This window comes from Benincasa hispida, chromosome 9 (genome assembly GCF_027475165.1).
Source record: "Benincasa hispida cultivar pf3 chromosome 9, pf3_genome.v1.1, whole genome shotgun sequence".
In the NCBI taxonomy this organism is placed as follows: domain Eukaryota; kingdom Viridiplantae; phylum Streptophyta; class Magnoliopsida; order Cucurbitales; family Cucurbitaceae; genus Benincasa; species Benincasa hispida.
This window is the reverse complement of record NC_143486.1, coordinates 18,485,458-18,506,370: the sequence shown is the minus strand read 5'-3', so window position 1 is coordinate 18,506,370 and position 20,913 is coordinate 18,485,458. Positions and strand designations below refer to the sequence as shown.

The 20,913-nt window shown below is 28.6% G+C and overlaps 1 protein-coding gene across 1 annotated transcript; it reads right to left on the bottom strand.

The window, feature by feature from the left end:
• Positions 1-12,289: 12,289 nt before the first annotated feature.
• On the bottom strand, positions 12,290-17,818 carry LOC120086540 (putative beta-D-xylosidase 2). The gene is made up of 6 exons (XM_039043241.2): positions 17,361-17,818; positions 16,150-16,428; positions 15,872-16,041; positions 14,060-14,508; positions 13,491-13,904; positions 12,290-13,261 (listed from the first exon to the last, which is right to left on the bottom strand). Exons 1-6 carry the CDS (start codon positions 17,775-17,777, stop codon positions 12,657-12,659), a joined length of 2,334 nt encoding a protein of 777 aa, XP_038899169.1. The 5' UTR covers positions 17,778-17,818; the 3' UTR covers positions 12,290-12,656.
• Positions 17,819-20,913: the final 3,095 nt, after the last annotated feature.

The window sequence follows — 20,913 nt, the reverse complement described above, 5'->3', positions numbered from 1 at the left end:
CTAAAATTATTTTTTCTAGTTTTAAATTTCATATAATTATTTTTAAAAAGTAAAACAAAAAATAGTTTAAGTACATTTTAAACCTATTTTTATAAATTTGGAAACTAAAAAGTTAGATTTTGAAAACTTACGAACCAAATAAATCTATTTTTATAACTTGGAAAAATAAAAAGGTATATTTTTAAAATTCAGAGACCAAATACATATATTCTTCAAAATTTAGGAACTAAAAAGATAATTTTCTATTTTAGAATTGTTTGCATTAATTTTGTGAATTAATTTGTATAATAATTTGCTTTGATCAATATTTGAAACACAAATTTTAGTCTATCTTTTGTTTTGTCTTTTATGTATATGTTAATTTTGTTACTTTATCTTACGAATTTTTTGTTTGTTATTATTTTGATTTTCTGCTTATTATAATTCTGACATACATTATGTATAAAAAAAAACACTATTAAACAAATGATAGCTTAAAATTCAAAAAATTGTTCGTATATATCCATAAATATATCAAAATAAAAAACTGAGTGAGTTTAACAAAGTGCTTTTTAAGTTGAACATTTACTATAGAAGCACGTTTTAAAGGACAGTAGTGCTTTATCTAAAAGCATTATAAATTTGATTTTTTTTAAAAAAAAAATTGTATTTAGAAAATTTAAAAACTACTTTTAATTATTAATAAATTTTAAAAAGCAATTTCAATTGGTTGAAAACACACGGCTAGACATGTCCAAAAACTCGCTTAAACGGAAGAATTTCTAGTTGTCACACAGTAGAACATAATCCTAATTATCACAAGCATAATAGAATTTCTTGGTACATATCAATTTAAATGTAATAATATTGACCCTACTATTATAGTATAGGAAAAAATTGTTAAATTAAAATTCTAGATTTTAATCCCATAGTTTAAAAGTTAAAATTAATTTTCAATAGTTGATAAAATCTACACTATATTAAAAGAGAGTATAAATAGAAAAATTTTCACATTCATATTTTGTCCTTGATTTTTAATCATATTCTCATTATACCTTCATTTAATTATTAGTTATAACCTCTTTTCTTTTTCACGAATGAGACACTTTTCCTAAACACTTTTTTGCAAATGAGACTGACTTAATTTTTTTCTCTGCTCACTTCATCATTCTAATAAAAAACGTAACCACCATCCTATATTTGTTTTTTCTACATTTTTTTAATGATTTTTTTTTTTAAATTTTGATTTATATTTGTTTCTGAACACTTTGTTCCTCTATTTTCTTTTGTTTTGTTTTCTATTTCGTAATTTTTTGTGTGTGTATTATTGCATGTATTCTCTTCCTTATATATATATTTTTCTTCGTAATCATTGGAAAAAGCATTATTAAAAAAAAAATGTAAGTCATCTTGCATTTACTTTAAATCACCACTTCTGCCCAACATTCTACATCTTTTTAAGGAAATTTTAATTTTCTTTCCTTTTGGTTTATATAGTCATTTATGAAAACACTTTGTTTTTCTCATTGTTTTTCTTGTTCTATTTTATGTTTCATTGTTTTTTTTTTTTTGTCATTATATGTGTTATCTTTCCTACATTTTTTTTTTCTCAGCATCATCGAAAAAGCATTATCAAACAAAAAAATGCAAGTCATCCTTGATATAACTTGATTTTTTCTTTTAATTTACATTAAGGGTTTACTTTTTAGAATTTAATTTAAATTAAGGTTTCCGTTTTGATGGAGAAGATAAGGAAATTTGAAAGATGAGATTAACCTGAGAAATTTAGGGAAGAGAAAAATATGAAAGAGCAGTACTTGACAATCTTCTGAATATTTTTTTAAAATAAAAAATATAATTTTCTATTTTGATAAAAAAGAACGAAAGGAAAACAAATTTGAGAAAATTAAGGAATAAGAAGATACGAAAAGTTGAGAATATTCTAAAAAAATGTAAGTACTTATTTAGCCAAATTTATTTGAGAATATTCTAAAAAAATGTAAATACTCCTTTAGCCTACTTTATTTTTTCTAAATTCACGTGAGGATTTTATTTTATGAAGGTTGAGGAAATTGGGGAGAAGATGACCAATTTGAGAAAACTAGGGAAAGGAGGCATGGGAAGAATATTAGTGAGATACTAATTAAAATTTGACTTCCTAATTTTAATTTCATCTCAATTTTAAGAAGTAGGAGAATTTTCACATTCCTATTTTGCCCTTGATTTTTAATCATATTCCCATTATACCCTCTTTTAATAATTAGTTATCATAACCTTTTTTCTTTTTCACGAATACCCTTTCCCTAAAACACCTATTTGCAAAAGAGGGGACTTATCAAGCACCTCTCTATATAAAGAGACCATTAATCTTTTTCTTCTACTCATCTCACCATTCCAACAAAAAAGGTAACTACTATCCTACATTTATTTTTTTAAAAAAAAATTTATATTTGTTTTCTAAACACTTTGTTCCTCTTCTTTCTTTTCTTTTGTTTTCTGTTTCGTAGTTTTTTTTTTTTTTTTTTTTTTTTTGGTGTTATTGTATGTGTTTTCTTCCCTACATTTTTCTCTCAGCATCCTGAAAAAAGCATTATCAAACAAAAAAAAAAAATGCAAGTCATCCTTGATGTAATTCATTTTTTTTCTTTTAATTCACATTATGGGTTTATTTTTAGAATTTAATTTAAATTAAGAGTTTTATTTTGATGGAGAAAATGAGAAAATTTGAGAGATGAGATTAACGTGAGAAAATATGAAAGAGGAGTACTTGAGAATCTTCTGAATATTTTTTTCTAAAATAAAAAATGTATTTTCTATTTTGATAGAGAAAAACGTGTTATGATAATGTGAGAAAGTCAATTTAAGAAAATTAGGGAATAAGAAGATATTGGAGGAAACATTCAGAATATTCTAAAAAAATGTAAGTACTTCTTTAGCCTATTTTATTTTTTCTAAATCCACACGAGGAAATTGGGGAGAGGAGGATCAATTTGAAAAAAATTAGGGAAATGAGATATGGGGAGAATATTAGTAAGATTCTAAAATTTGACTTCCTAATTTTAATTTCATCTCAATCTTAAAAACTATATCTTCAAATGGCATTGTGGTTGATATTTTATATTTATTTTCCTCTTAGTTTTAATTTTCTTTGTATTTTTTCATGACATCATAAATTTATAACTATAACTAATAGTAGGTAAGTTAACTCTAACCTCCATTTGGTCAATGAAGGAAATAGAATAAAATATTATCTTAAAAATAACAAGATTGATTTATAAATAATAGTAATAAAATATACGTTTTTTTATGATCATAAAATATTTACATAAATATTGAAATTGTAATTTTTAGCTTTGTTCCTTTAAAAAAATGTTTTTTTAATAATTTTATAGAACAAACAAAATATTTGAAATAAAAAACTTAACCACTCTAATTATTTTAAAAATTATTGTTTTCAAATTATAAAATATTGACATAAATATTAAAATTAGAGTGTTGAGATTTGTGGCAAATATATATATATATATTACTTTATATTGTGATGTATCTATTTTAATATTTGAAATATATATACAAAATTGTTAACTTTTTTTTTTTAATAATAATAAGATTGTGTTCATTTTTCAAAATGATTTTTTTTTCATAGTTTATAAAATCAACAAAACCTTTGAAACCAAAAGATTAACTATCTCAATTTTTAATTATTACATTGAATAAGACAGATAAATAAGACTATTTTTTCTAAACAAAAAAAGTTTTTAACCGAACCTATTGAAAATGTTTAAAGAAAAAAAAACTTATTTTATGAAAATAATAAGGACAATATTTTTTTTATTTTAAATAAAAATATAAATTATCAAATTAGGATTTCATAATCTATGGGAAAAAAAGAGTTATGAACGGATTTTTCTTTTAACAATTTAAATGTAATGAATAATATCTTTTATGAAAATAAGGTTTAAATTATATGTATCTATGACATAAGTAATCTTAAAACAAAAACGAATACTCTTTACTCACTTTAAATTAGAATGATAAGATTTCACGTATACTTATATATGTATGACGATACTTATTGCTTTTGTGTATGAGAGTGACTATATCTACATATATGTAACAATTGTTGCATTGTGTATATTAAAATATCAAATTGTAAATATATTCATTTGATAACTTAATTATGTATATCAAAATTTGTACATTATTATTATTATTATTATTATTTTATTTTATTTTATTTTTTACAAAAACCGACAAGAAACAACAAATTAGGAAAAACAATGATCAAATTTTAAAAGGAAATCTACCAATGGTGGGTGATCTTAAAACATTTGATGTGTGTGGATATGTGTAGCAAGTTTGTGAGTGATGGAATTGCAATTGTGATTAATAAAGGAAAAACCTCGGGTTGCTCCTCTATGATGTAAATCATGCAAAGAGTCTACAAAATGCTAAATCTAATTACCACAACGTGATGATCTATTCAAAAGTAATTAAAATTTGTTACATTATCTAAGTTTTAAGTGGGGTAGTAATTAAAATTTTTAAAAATAAACATATATATTATTTATTTATTACATGCTAAAAAAACTAATATATTCAAATTTTTTTAATTAAAATGACAAGATTTCACGTACATTGCACGTGTGTCTTTACTAGTTCTAATAAATAGCCCTTGAGTTTTCAAATTCTAGGACTACATTTTGACTCTTTTGAACTAATTTCAAAATCATGGGGACTAAATTAGTAATTTAACAAAAAAATTCTATTTTTTTTTTTAAAAAAATTTATCTTTGACTTCTTTATATATATATCTTAACTAGTTAAGCTATGTTCAAGTTGACAAATATCTCTCTCCTTATATAAGTCAACCAAACCCCCACTCATCATCAAAATAGTATAATATTGTTCACATTGGCATAAACACTCACGCTTCTACTTTTGACTTCACCCCAAAATGCCTTATACTATTCTTGAGATAGGTGGAGGTTTTGTTATCGTCTTTATTAGGAGCTACATCTTATGCGTGTAATTAGATGAGATAGGCAAAAAAGAACTCGAAAGGTTGAATTGAAGATTCAGCAAGTGCATCAAGAATGTCAAATCAATTAGATAGTCGTTTGAGGTCAGTATTAGAGACAAAAAATACATTGTGACATATTCATAATTATAAATAAACATGGGGATGATAGTACATTACATTTGATCTATCAATGAAAACTCATTACGATGATACCAATATATAAATTCGTAGAAATGAGAGAGAATATATTTTTATAGGAAAATGGAGAAATTTAGTCTTCTCTCTCTAAAAACTAGACATGTTTGTAAGGAAGGGGGCAATAAGAAAGGCATCAACAAGTCCTAAAGATTCCCCTATTAAAAAAGATGAGAGACGCCATTTTGGATAAGGTTTAATTCCACATATATAAATGTATGTGGCCTCTCCTTCACTCTGCACGATGCCCTAAATTATACCCTAATCTCAAACCCCTCTCTCTATCTTTTTCTTCCTTTCATTTTTACGTCACACTCTCCCTTCTAAACTCTTATATTATACAAACTCCATTTCTCCCAATCATCATCCTCTCATCTCTTCAAAACTTCCCTCCGATGCCCTCCACTTTTTTCTGCTCCTCTCCCACGTGCTCCCCGATCCCCCTTCACGTGCCTCTATCCATTTTTTTTTTCCACTCTCCATTTCCCATGTGCTCTTCCCTTTCCTTTTTCTTGCAGCCTTTCCTCCTAACTCTTTCAACTCTTGGATTTCTAAACATATATTCTTAAATTTTATACGCGGTTGGAATACTTTAGATTTCTTATCGTATTTCGAATGACTAGATACAAGATCCCCTCGACTACATTTTATCTATGGGTGTTATGTTATTTACGAATTTGATTTTAGGGTTTAGAAAAGTGCATTATATATAAATCCTCTAACTCTACTGTTATCTCTGAATTTTTAATATAATATTTTCTTTCTGCTAATAAAATTGATCCCTCTATTTGCTTGTAGACGTAGCTCACATATTACTATTAGTAAACCACATAGTGTCAAATACAAGAAATCATAAAGGAAAACTTGGCTTGCCACTGTCATTTGCTACCTATCATCTACTTGATTGAGCAATCATTTACCTTGTCTAAGTGCTACTGTCTGCAGCGTGAGTCAACCCATTGACTTATCTGTTGTTTACTTTGCTTGTTGATTTCATAAGATACGTGAAGTGAAGATCTTTACAAATTGAGACATGAAGTAGATATGTGGTGGTGTTCAGTTCATATCTCAATTTTTATATTCCAATTCTAAGGATATTTTTGAAATATCTATGAAAAGGTCAAGGATGATATTGTATTTTTCGAAAGAATAGAGACATTTTTTAAACAATGGACAAAGTTTAAGAGTTTTTTTTTTTGGTTAAATTGTAAATTTGGTGGTTTGAGAAAAATTAGAATTTTATCTTTATGGTTTATAATTAGATTTAGTCTATGTGAATAATTCCTACATAGAAAGTAGTTATGAGAATTTTATTGAACTATATATACTATTTATGAGGTATTGTCAATTCATAATGACTAAATTCTAAATTTTAAAATCACATAGATTATTTACATATATATATATGTGTGTGTGTGTGTGTGTGTTAGTTTTTCTTTCTTCTTTAAGATTCTGATTGTATTCATTAAATTGGTGCAATTGGGGTTAGAAAGGGAGTTTTTAAGATCCATGGTTGTGTAATTAATGCATAATTATTTGGGGAAAATTAGGGCGGGAAAAAAGAGTTTGATGTGAAATGAAAATGACCTAATAAGAATCAGAGAGAGAAAAAATAAAATTAAAAAAAAAAATGCACCCCACAACCAATCGAGGTTGATTTGTTGTTGTTTTACATGGTAAATAATTGGCCATTTATTCACCCAAAAAAAAAAAGGAAAAAACTAGCCATTCATTTAGAGGAAGGGGCCAAAATTAATTGTCACCTCGAAAAATATGAAAATGGTACTCTACCAAAATGAATGGTGTTGTTCTTGCCAATAATTATATTTTAAAAATAATAAAACACTAAGATGCCCATTTTTATCATATATATATTTTTGAAAGGATCAAGATATAAACATTAGAAATAAATAAAATAAAATAAAATAAAGAAGGGTGAATGTGGAGGCTCTCTTTAAGTTATTTTATCAAATCAATCATATTCTTGAATTGCATTTCCCATCTTTTCATAATAATATTTTCATGGCCAAAATATTAAAATTTATTTTTCATTACATTTGCCTCTCGGATCTAAATTTTTTCAATATTTTAAAAAATGTCATTTTCATATCAATGATTTTTTTTTTTTTTTTTAAAAAAAATACACTAGAATTTTAGATTTAAAATAAATAATGTGGGATCATATGTATTAAAAATTGCTAGTAATCAAATGATACATTCAATAAATAATGATTTAATGTATTATACACGTTAATGAAACGATACTATTACTCCATGAAATGAGGATTATTATATTACAATAAAAATAAATTAAAAATGGTGTGATTCATGAATCCTATGGTTAAAATGTCTACAGAAACCACACACCTTAATATAGTTTAATTCAATGAGGGATATCTTAATAAATTTAATTAATTAAAGATTAATTATATAAACTTGTTTTGTTTTTATTGATGGGAAAAGATAACAACTTCTTGAACCTGATCTCCTTCAAGATTTTACCTTTTTATTAAAAAAAAAAAAAAAAAAAAATCTGATTTAGTAACCTGTAATCCTCTTGAAAATGCTGCTTCATCAGTAATAAGATTAAGATTTAAGCATTTGAAAAATATATATATAATAATTGAAATTAAGAAAATTGGGAAGGATTCATGTACTACCTGTCTCATGTCTGCCCACAATGGAATCATTAGTATTAATTAATACTTTGATAATATAAACTTATATATTTTAATTGGTGGGTTTTATTTTTCTTTTTCTTACGTGGATTCCACGTGTCATCAAGTTAATAGATGATGTGTCCACCCCTTCTAATGAGGTGTGATGGGACTTTCATTCTATACATTTTCAACATTTCAACTTTATTCTATAATCTAGGCTATACAATGATTGATTTTTTTTTTTTTTTTTTTTTTAAAACTTTACAATTAGCCATAGCTTTCATAGAAATGTTAAACTTAAATAACAATTTTTTTTTCTAATTTTTTTCTAATAGATTTTTTTTTGAAATAAATCTAATAATTTAATAAGTCTCAAAATTCTCAAAAAAAATTTTAATCTCACACATACAAATCAAACTTTTGATTTTATGTCTACTAGATTCGTGAATTTTAAACTAAATTCAAAGAGATTAAGGTTGATTTATTCACCTAAATTATTGAAAATTTAAGATTTATTTGATACAAAATTAATAAGTTGTTTTACACTTTTTAAAATTTATGGATTAAATAGACATGTATCAAATTCTTCGAGTTTAGGGGAGGAAGAAAAAGGGTTCTAGATTAAATGGAATATAAAAAATTTAAGAGGAAATATCTAAATGGAATTTCACTGATTTTTTAGAATGAAAAATAGTACCATTCATATCCTAAAAAAGAAAAAAAAAAAGAAAAAAAACAACTAAATGAACTATCAATAATAAGTGTGAGTTTCATTGGAGTTTACATTTAAAAAAAAAAAAATCTTTAGACAATTTAAAACTCTCATAATATTGGGACAAATATCAAATTAATTATTTTTATAAATTCTAGAAATTTTAAAACCACTTCCAACGGTCCAACTATATCAATAAAAACTCTAATAACTTCAAACTAAGTCTTTGTTTGGGTTTAATTAGGTTTCGTTGGATACCTATTTGATATTTTAAAACTAAATCTATAAATATTATTTTTATTCATAAATTTCTATGTTTTGTAATCACATTCTATTAATATTTTTAAAAACCAACCCAATTTTTTATATGAAAAAAGTAGTTTCCAAAAACTTATTTAATCTTTTGAATTTAGTTAGAAGTAGAGTCTTCTTAAAAAAAAAAAAAAAGAAGTGAAAACCATAATCGAAAACTAAAAACGAAACCGTAACAAAACGAGCTTTTACAATAATAAAGAAAAAACAATCTTAATGCTAATTTTTCATTAATCTTAGATTGATAGTTTGATTCATCTTTTATTTTGACCAAATTTTATTTTTATTTCCTTTGTAAAAAATCTTATTTTATTCGAGAAATAATAAATCCATGTATTGAAAATTATTCAAATACTCATATTTCCAATTAAATCAATGGATTTTATTTATATACCATATTAAACAGTATCCTTTTATAGCACGAACCGTTTAGTTTTAAATAGTCCAGCAGAAAAGACCTCAATCTTTGACCACATCCAATCATTATTCAAAAGTCAAACTGGAAATTTAAGATCCATAAAAGTCGACCGTTACGATCACCGCACTTTTGGACCTTCTGATCCCATTTCACACTGATGGTACAATAAACTCGAGTGTAGAGAATCCCACCCCAGAACCCGGGATAGAAGCGTAAATAGGTAAAAAGTTAAGGGGGAAATACGAAATAGGATAAAAACGTGTGATTATATAAGCAGGCTTTGCAAAGCCTATGGCTGCTCTGATCCGATCATTTTCATTTGTTTATTTTTATATATGTTTTATTTCCAATTTGATCGAGAATTTTTTTCGAGCCCACCCCTCTAAGTCAGCCTTATTGCGAAAGGCACGCATTTTCTAAATTAATTAATTATTTGGGGAATTAATGTAATTATTATTATTATTTTTATTTATTTATATATATATATATATATAGGCCGGGAAAGGTATGGGTAACTGTTATTGCTTTTTCGTCAACTCCTTTGCTTGGAAGGAAAGTTTGGTGCACAAATAGGGGGATACCACGTGGCGTTTTATGGGATAAAAGAAAAATATTTGGTTGTTTTAGAGCTCTTTTCAATGTGGGGAAAGTTTAATTAAAACGTTTAATATATATTTGCATTATTGTTTTTAATTGAATTGAATTTGATTATAAGTGTATAATTAAAGAGAAAAATTATTTTCATACACTTTATTTAAGTAAAAATTGGACCAGAGAGATTGCTCGCACTTGATCTACACATGCTTTAGAGTTAAACTCTTTTATTTGAAAAAGAGGTGAGATGTTAAAAGGAAAATTTGCATATTGATGTGGTGCCTGTCACACTGTATTCGATGTTTAAGTAAAAAATCAAAGTAAAAAATATAATAAACTTTAGGATTTTGATAATAAGAAAGAAGTGTCCTTCGAATGGTCAAAATAACATATCCATTTGAGGGTTGACCTAAGATTTTCAGTTTCCCTCTTGGATAAGATCTCAACCTCGATCACCTTAGCCCTAGTTGAGTCGGGCTATCAAGCCTTTGTCCCAATTTTCTTCTTCCTCAGGGTTCAATTGGATCTAGATTAGTTTTTGGGATTCAAATGACTATTGTTCTTAGTTATGGTCGGTACAACTGTGTTTCATCTCAATTTTATCCCTAGTTTTTCTTTTCATCGTGGGTTTGACACCTTAGGTCCATACAAACACAAAATGATGACGGATTTAAAAAATATGAAACCGTAAAGAATCGAAGACACACCCATATAAAGAACAAAAATGGCAAAGAGAAAAACATACATACACAAACAAAGAGTGATGATAAATATGATGTTATTGAAAAATTGGTAATGGGATGCACATGGTGGGTGTGTGGGTGATGAGTGAAGGGCACATGGGGGAAAAAGAAAAGGGCCTGGTGAGTTGGGCAGGCACCAGGGGGATTTCCCAATTATTGAGGCCCTTCCTATTTTTGGATATACTTTCTCCTTTAGGCAACTGTTTTCTTATCATTGATAATTGTACTTTGGATTGCAATTCATCCTCATTTTCTTTTACTCTTCATCAAACACTCCATCTTTTTCCTTTCAATTGCCTATTTTTTAGGGTTTTTTATTTTTCAACTTTTCTCTCACCATATTTCTATGTAACTAACCATGATGGATTTGATACCGATTACCATCTCAAGAGTCGATTCAATTTCTCATCCCGACAATTATTGAATTATAAAAGAAAAATATATCAATTGAGTTAAATCTAGTGGATTTAGGCCCAAAATTGATAATACCCTATTACTGTCGTGATATTAAATTTTCATCATGTTGAGATTTTTATCATATTTTCACATTTTTATGGGTTCAACATTGACGTGAGTATTGAACTAATATTTCCATCATATTGTCAAAAAATTCACAAAATGTCATTAATTTGTGAATATAGTATAAATAATAAATATTTTAATTTATTTTTAAAAATGTAGGATATCTATTTACAATTATTTATTTATTTTTTCTTGAATATCCATTGACATTTTAAAATTTGACTAAGGTAGAAGTACGGAAAGATTTGTAGTTTTGATATATATATATATATATTTTTAGTACAACTTAAGGGATGAGTGATCGAACCTCCAACTTTTAGGACAAGAGAACATGTCAATTATTGTTGAGCTAAACTCATTTGGATCGAATTTTGATATTTATTACTATTATTCTTATTATTGTTTTTGTATTTTTGTTTGTACTCCAAAGTTGTAATCAATTTAAGAACTATTCTGAAATTGAAAAAGTTTTTGAAACTTTCACTATATGAACTGTTTTTCACAAGTACAAACTCTTCATTATGATTGAGTTTTTGGATGGAGTCCATAAGCAATTTTATGTGATTCTAGACTCAGAAGTTAGAACAGACAATATTATAAATAATGTAGAAATAATGCAAAAAGAAGTTTGTTATTCCAATGATGTCAATGAACAACAAAGTTTTTGTCACTAATTCTTCTCTTTTAACCTTTTATTTAAATAATTGAAGTTCACTATTTTTATCAATTAATTTTAGGAAATATGATTTAAAAAAAGTGTTTTTCTTCCTAAAATATTATTTTGAAATTTCATCAATTTTTGTATGGTTGGAGAGGTACAAGTGAATAGGCTTCTTAATGGGCCTTGTCCTATATAGCCTGCCAGCCATTGTGGACCAACTATGATGTGATATGGGCTCCCTATGGACTTTCCTTGGGCTACTTTTCAATATCAATTTAGAAAAGATTCTTGGAGTTTTTGGTAAATTGTTAAAACTTAAATTCTTGCTCTTTTGTTAGAATTATAATATTGTTTGGAAATAAGAACTTGGCTAACCAATGTGTAAATGCACCAAGATCATTGAAATCATAAGCAATCCTTGTACTTTTGAGTATTGATATAAACTAATATTCTAAAAACTTTGGATAATGTAAGTAATTTTTGTAGCTATTTGAATAGATGGATTGGATTACACCTTTTGATGAAGAGAGGACAAGAAAAAGTTTATTCCAACTTCTCCCACCAAAATGCCCTTTGGCATTGGTGAAAGTAAAGTATTCTTTTAGACCTAAATTTAACCCTCTCTTTTAGAGAGTCAAACCCATTATCAGTTTTTTACCATCATCTTTTTCTAATATTCAACATAACAATAAACCCTCCCTATATACTCCATACAACAAAAGCTATTGATAAAAAAAAAAAAAAAAAAAAACTCACCAAATTATTCTCTAAAATTATATAAATGGTATAGAATCATCAGCCATATTGTTTTAGTCTCACAATACGATTTCTTGTTCTCTATGTCTTGATCACTCCTAATGTGGCAGCTTGAAGCGATACTGTATGCTTAATGTCGCCAATATGAATATCATGTTCTCCCAATGGAATTCTCCTCACCCCTGACTTATCCACAACACTCAAATACTTGCAAACATGAACGTGGACTTGCACACGTCGTTGTGCTCCAGCAACAAGATACAACTTCTCAAAGGCCACCAACTGCTTGCGTGGTACCCATGTGGAGCCACCAGTAGGTGGGGTGGAAAACACTAGCACAGTGTGGGACCCATCTCTATCGCCTTTGTTTGCTACATCAACGTGTATGACTAGAGAAAGTTTTTGGCATTTGGCATGGGTGACCCGAATGGCCTTACCAGACAAGGTAGAAGCGGAGTGAGTATGGCGGTGGCCAGAGAGAGGAACAGAGATGATGCTAGGGGCTTTGACAATTGTGTGGATGAAATCAGTGTAACTCAAACCGTGGCCGAATTGGTAGACCATTGGACCAGCGTAGAAACGATATGTTCGTCCGGGGTATGATGAAGTTGATCTCATTGCCATATTTGTCATTGGTAAGTTTGAAATGTAGGATTGTGGGTACCATGTCATTGGCAACTTTCCACCTATAAAATAACAAAACAAATCACGAATTTATCCTAGAATTTTCAAATAACATAGTATTAATTCTAAAAGGGACATATTCAGTAACCTCACCATATTTAAAAACATACATGAGTTACTCCTTTCACAAGAATGGTAACTACCATCTTGAAGTAATGACATTTTCTTCTCAATTGTTAAACCACCAATCAATTGGAAATTCTAAGTAGATGGATTAGAATAAACTTATACCTGGGTTAGTTGTTCCAAAGAGAACATCAGCAATGGCAGCTCCACCAGCTTGGCCAGGGTAGCCAACCCACAAGATGGCAGAAATTCGAGGATCATTCTTGGCAAAAGAGATATCAATGGGCCCTCCGGACATTAAAATCAGCACCGTCGGCCCTCGAGAAGCTGCCGCAGCTTTAGAAACAAGGTCTTGTTGTCGTCCTGGTAGTAAAAGTCCGTCTCTATCTTTAGTCTCTGCCTCCACTGATTGGTCTAGCCCCATCACCAAAATTGTCGCATCGGCGGTGCTCGCGGCGGCAACAACATCGCTAAATGAGTCCTCATTTGTGCATGCCACGTCATCGCAACCTTTCCGGTGGACCACCATTGTGTACTTCCTTATTCCTTCTACTGGTGTTACATACCCACATGCTACACCTAAATTGTCAACAATTCATCAATATTAAAAAATATAAATTAATTAATTTAAAAGAGATTAACATCAAAATATATATTAATTCATTAATTTAAATAATCGAACCCATCAAAATAAGATAAGATCCAACGGTCTAGATTCATCCCTCAGAACTTACCAGCATAGTTGCCAATCATGGTGACATTGACATCGGAGTTCGGCCCAATAACGGCGACGGTACGGTGGTGATGGGCGGATAACGGCAGAGCGGAGCGGCGATTCTCGAGCAAAACGATGCCTTGTCGGGCGGCGTCGAGGGCGAGCTGTTGGTGGGGCGGAGAACAAACGTCTTTGGGGCCTAATTTGCCGTAGGGGTGAGACGACGGCGCTCCGTCGAACATTCCGAGTCTCATTTGAACGGTGATTGTGTTGGTGAGAGCGTTGTTGATGTGAGTTTGAGTTAATAATCCTTTTTTCAGAGCGTCTTCTGTGTGGACTGCTAGAAATGGCCCACAGTCTAAGTCTAAGCCTGCTTTAATGGCGTCCGCCGCCGCCTCCTCCGCCGTGGATGTGTAGTGTTGGTTGTCATAGAATACTCCAACGGAGTCGCAGTCCGACACAATGTAGCTGCAAAATCCCCAAATTCAGTAAAGAATTCATCTTTCAATTTGATTTTACATTTGTTGGGATGGTTTATTATAATTATTCAATTCATAATCGGTAGTTTTTTATCATTATACTTTTAAACTTATAATTTGATCCATTAGTTCCATATAATTTGTTATTGATTGCAATCAATCTCTTATGGTTTATTAAAGTTCTGTTTGTAATTATTTTATTATTTTATTTTTGCTTTTAAAAATTAAATTTATGGATACTATTCTTATCTCCAAATTTATTATTTTGTTATTTATATTCTACCAATAGTTTAAAAAATCAAGACAAATTTTGCGAACTAAAAATAGTTTTCAAAAAGTAGCTTTTGTTTTTTAAATTTAGTTAAGTTGAAATGTAAATCATGGGAAAAAATGTAGATGAAATAAGTTTAGTTTTAAAAAACAAAAACTAAAACGCAAATAGCAAATGAGATCTAAAATTTTATATTTATAAAAATATTTTTAATTTAAATAACATTCGATCAAATTTAAAACCTATATAGAAAATTGAAAAAAAAAATCGAACTAGAACATAAGAATGAAATTGAAAATTTTTATTTCAATAATAATTTAAAAAAGATTTAGAAATTTTAATAATTTGCAATTAGCTTTGTTCAAATATTTTTGTTTTTAGTGGAGCAACATTTGATGAAAGTTAAATTCAAAAAGAAATTTGATAAAATGAAATGAAATAAAGTAAAACGAAAAATTTTATAATTAAATAATAGTTCAAATTTTCTTGATAAAACGTGTCAAGAATTTGTTTATAAATTTATAAAAAAGATAATAAATAAAACCACATTTGAAACTTTTAATCTTAATTTCTAAATTTATTTTAAATTATTGTTAATTAGAAAATTTCAATTTTAATCCTACATTTTAGTTATTTTTTTTTTCTTCATGAAATTTCATCAAAGTTACTTCAATAAAGGGAGAGAAAAAGTTCAAAACATTAAAAAAAACTATCAAAGTAAAAGTTTAGTGGTATAATTGAAACAAACCAAAAAGTTGAATAGATGATTGATTAAATTAAAAGTTTAGGGGATCATTGTAACAAATGACATAATTCCAAGAACGGTTTGTCTAATTCCCTCTAGTTTAAACGAATGTTGAATGATGATTAAAATTTTGATTTTTTATAGTTCAACTACGTTACTTCTTGATGGAAGATATATATAAGATTAATTGAGGTATGATGAAATTGAAAAAATAATATTGTGTATAATATCAACTTAAAGTATATAGTAGTGGTTAATTCATGCTTTATTTTGTTTTAGAAAAAATAATATAGAATTAGAAGAAGAAGAATATCATTGGCCAAATAAGAAACTCACCCACTGAGGCCCCATTGGTTGCGTATAGTTCCCTTAAGCAAATTAGGGTCAGCACATGTCGGGACACCATTAACTTGATTATAAGAGCACATAACACTCGCCACTTTTCCTTCTTTCACACATTTCCTAAATGGCACATCAAATGTATCTACAATATCTTGTCTTGTAACCTATAACAACACATTCAAATTAATTATTCCTTAATTACTCATAAGATATTAAATTGGGAAAAAAAGTGATAAAACAAGTTTTTACTTATACAATTATACTTTATGTACCTTGGCATTGAAATGAAAGCGATCGGTGTCATTCCACTTGTCGAGGTCGTAAGCTGTGAAGTGTTTGCAGCAGGCAGCGACTTTGAGGTGGTCACCGTTGTTGCCTTGAAGGCCTTTGACGTAGCTAGCGGCGTACTCACCGGCGACCACTGGATCTTCGCCTGGAGTTTCTTGACCACGACCCCATCGTGGATCTCGAAATATGTTCACATTTGGACTCCAGTATGTCAGACCTGCTGCTCCACCGTTGTACATCGCCCTTGCTTCATCTGAAACAACCTATAAAATGACCCTAATATATGTGTTAGAAAACTTACATGAGATTGAGTTAAAAGGTACAACATTGAAATCTGGTTAATTCGTTACGTCAAGAGCTTTAGTTTCACTTTTGTTATTTTAATTATTTTTTATAATTTAGTTTAAGCATATGTTTTGATTGATCTTAAAATTCTCATTTTATCCCATATATATGATTTGGAGGTTTAATTTTGAAATTTTTTATCTTAATTAACAAGTTAAATTCATCAATCATTTTAAAATTCTCATTTTTATTTTCTTTTTATTTCACTCTAAACTTCGATGCAATCGACCGAATATAAAATGTGCTAGTTGAATTTATAGATTTTTTTTTTTAAAAAAAATTAAGCAATAAATTAAAAATAAAAATATGATACTCTAACTAAATCTCGAACATCAATTGATGAATACACTTCACTTTAATTATCAAATTTGAAATAAATCTGAAAATAATTAGTTTTGAAGGAAGGTATAAAGTTGAAAGTACTTCAAAGCTGGTGGGACTTGGGGAATGACAAAGAAAGAGATTATGAAATTATTAATTATAAGGTTTTTTCATCATTGGATAAGGATTTTTTTTTCTTAGAAATAGCATATTTGCATTGCTAAAGTAGCTTTTAAGGTGTTAACAAAGGGGAAAAGGCTATTTTTATTCTAAAACCATATTGACACGACAAAAAAAAAAAAAAAAAAAAAAAGAAATATATGCAATTTTTTTGTTTGAAAACTAAATATTTATCATTTGCAATTAATGTAGAATGTGTAATATAAACTCAAGTAAAATAGAAAAGTTCGGATAAGATGAAACAACCTTTTTAAAAATTGAGGGACCAAAGTAAAATTTCAAACTCGAAGATTTTTTTTTAATTAACCTTCAAAATTATTAAAAATCCTTGAGAAAGAGAGAGAATTACCCGTCCAATAGCTTCCCAAAGGGACGCATTGAAAGAAGCAACGGTGGTAATGACCTGAGGAAAACTGGTGGCGCCGGGAAAATCGCCGCCGAACTTAGTACCGGGCCCGACATTTGATACGCCGTGAAGGGCCTCCGACCACCACTCGTAACCTTTAATCCCCAGCCGAGGCACCGCCGCCGCATTGTTCACCAACAGCCGCACTTTCTCTTGCAATGTCAGCCGTCCGATCAAATCCTTTACCCTCTCGGGAATCGGCACCGCCGCCCTGCAGAACGGATATCCACTCGCCGCCGCGTCTTTTGGGTCGCAAGCAAATGGCTCCCGAGCCGCGCCGCCGTGCCGGAACATTGTAAAGAGAACGATGAGTATTAGAATGCTCCGATGGGCTGAGGGAGCGGCGGCGGCGGAAGCCATGTTTGGATTAGAGAACTGGTTGTGAAAAGTGGCTTTAGTGGCCAAACCATATATATAATATATTACACAAATTAGAAGAAAATTAAAAAGATGGGTTTTTTTTAAAAAAAAAAAAATATAAAAATTAAAAAAGAAAGGCATTTTTTTAGGGTGAAATTTTCTTTCAAATCAAGTGAAAGTTGGTGGTCGGATTTTTTTTTTTCCGGTTGGGTACACAAAAGTGAAAAAACACACCAAACTCAAAGATTTTTTTTCTAGAATAGGACCAAACTCAAAGTTTGAAAAAGAGAGATTATCTTACAATTATTAGTAAATTATTAATTTAGTTCGTAGTATCTCATTTTAGTTTGATATGTGAATTTGAACCTAGTTCAATTAATTAAGATTTATGTTTTTTACTTGAATAATAAATGAAAATTATGAAATTTATCAATTTTTATATATGGTTAAACTTAAAAAAGAAAGAAAGAAAGAAACACTTGAAAGTACATATTTTCTACATATGCATATGGGTTAATTAACACTCAACCAAATAAAAATCACACCTGAACCCCCGTTGTCAAATTTTTTTTTTTCTTTTTCGCAAAGGTATTGTATTCTAAGAAGGGGGAGGAATCAATCTCTAACCTCAAGGTTGATTGTATAAGTACGATGTCAATTAAGCTACACTCATGTTAGTCATTATTAAATATTCTATACATTAATTACAACATTAAAAGGTGAATTGGGGAGTTTAACTAAATTATAACAAAATATAGGATTTGTAATTAAAAAATTTAAGGGAAAATTATCATTTTAGTCTCTAAGTTCTATGTGTATTTTACCCCTGAATTTTAAAAATGTAGCTTTTTAGTTCTCAAATTTTAAAGAATATTTGATAATCACTTAGTTTTAAAAATGTAACTTTTTATTTCTCAAGTTTATAAAGGTAGATCTATTTGGTGTTTGAGTTTTCAAGATAGAACTTTTTAGTTCTCGAGTTTATAAAAATAGGTTTAAAAGGTCATTGAAGTCTTTTTTGTTTGATTTTTTAAAAATAATTATATGATATTTAATTTAGAAAAAATAGTTTTAGTGAGGATGTGATTTTTAAAAATTATTCTTCTAATTTAAAATGTAATATAATTATTCAAAATAATATATAAAATTATTTGAGAGACTCTTTAAATCTATTTTAAAAAATGCAGGGACTAAAAAAGTACATTTTGAAAACTCATAGACCAAATGGATTTATTCTTATAAATCTAGACAAAAAAGTTACATTTTTAAAACTTAGGAACCAAACACATATATTCTTTAAAAGTTGAGGATCAAAAGGGTAACTTTTTAAGGTTTCAATTGCTATTATCTTCCATACATATTTGAACTAAAAAAAAGACTCATTTCATGATAATAATGAACCATTAATATAATGATGTCAATGCATATTTCGTTTCTTGTATGTATTAATTGAACAAATTTCTAGTACTATACTCCCAATTTTCATATCCAAAATATATTTAAAAATTCATGCTATTTTTTTTTCTTAGAAAACAAATAATAATATCATAAAACATCTGTTTTTTAATCAGATCATCACGAGAGAGAATACTATCTGAAAAAATATATTTTTAAATCAAAGAATTAGTATGAGAGAAAATTAAAATCTATAACAACTTTATTCACCAATTTAAAAATATGATAAAAAAAAAAAAGAAAATCAAAGCTAAAAAGCACGAGATGTTAACTTGGGGTTAATTGAAAGTTGTGAGGCAATGAAGGGGAAGGATGGCTGACACGTCATATCCGTGATGGGTCCCACCATGTGGGGTCAAAAATCTGATATGATGGACTTTTGTCTGAGAACGGTGCAATCTACTTCTTTTTCCTACACGTCATCCACATGTCTCGGAATGGTCCCACCATGTGGGGTCATATTATTCTCCATTAAAACTCATCCTTCACTAATTTTCAATTTCTTTATCAATATTTTTTTAAAAAATATTTTTCAATATTTTTAAAATTAAAACTCACTTTCATATTCTTTTTAAAATTCTAATATAATTCACCATAAAAATCAAATTTAATTAAGTTATACAAGTTTAAATTTTGCATTTTTTTAAAAATTTGTTGGGTCAAGTTATTATATTTGGTTGAGTAGTTTAGAATGTGTGAGTATTATTATTAATAAATAGTATACAAGTATATAGACTCAGATTTATTTAACGTGAGACTATGTAGCCTATTAAATTAACAATTGCTTAAGTATATGTAGAGTCAATTAGAGCCTTTAAAAGATAACTTATTCGCTAAACATAATTGTGATATCTTTATTTATATTAGGTTGTTTGTTACGGTTGTTAGGTTGTTTGTTTTAGGATAGATGTCACGAAAGATTGTTGCATCATGGAGAAACCACTATTTGAAAGCAATTACGACGTAACCTCCATGCTAATCGCCATGCCGATTGTTCCCCAAGATTAACGCAATCTCCAAATTTAGATGTGCACTCGTCGAAAAATCGACTAGAACCGATAAGAAGAATGCTCAGAACAAAAGAAGAATCTAGAAGAAAATCGAGTTGTTGTGTCTTCTCTCTCAGGTATGATCCGTGTTAAATAGCAGTGGAAAGGAGAACATGAACGGTCAGAAGACTCGAACGATTTGAAACAAACGCTCACAAACAAATTATCACAAAATAAACGATCACAAACAAATGGTCACAAAACAAATAGTCACAAAACAAACGGTCATAAATGAACAGTAAAAAAATGAATGAACAATCAACAAAATACTAATAAAAAGATTTAATAAAAAATTTATTAAAAATAATTAAAAAGATAAGTAATAAAAATTTAGTTTTTTTTCGCACAAGTACGGCGTGTGCGTGTAGTGAAAGGTTTATACTTCTACCACCAACGCACTTTGGATTTTCATCAAATTATTTTAATTGCTAGGACTTTGGTTAAAGGATCAACCAAAATTTTCTCAGACGTCACAAATTCCAAGGAAATAATTCCTCCTTTTAACAATTGTTTCACAACTCCATGCCTAAGACGTATATGTCTCCTTTTGCCATTATATATACTATTCTTGGCAATACCTATGGTAGCCTATGAATCACAATGCACAGAGACTAGTACTAATGTCCCTCACA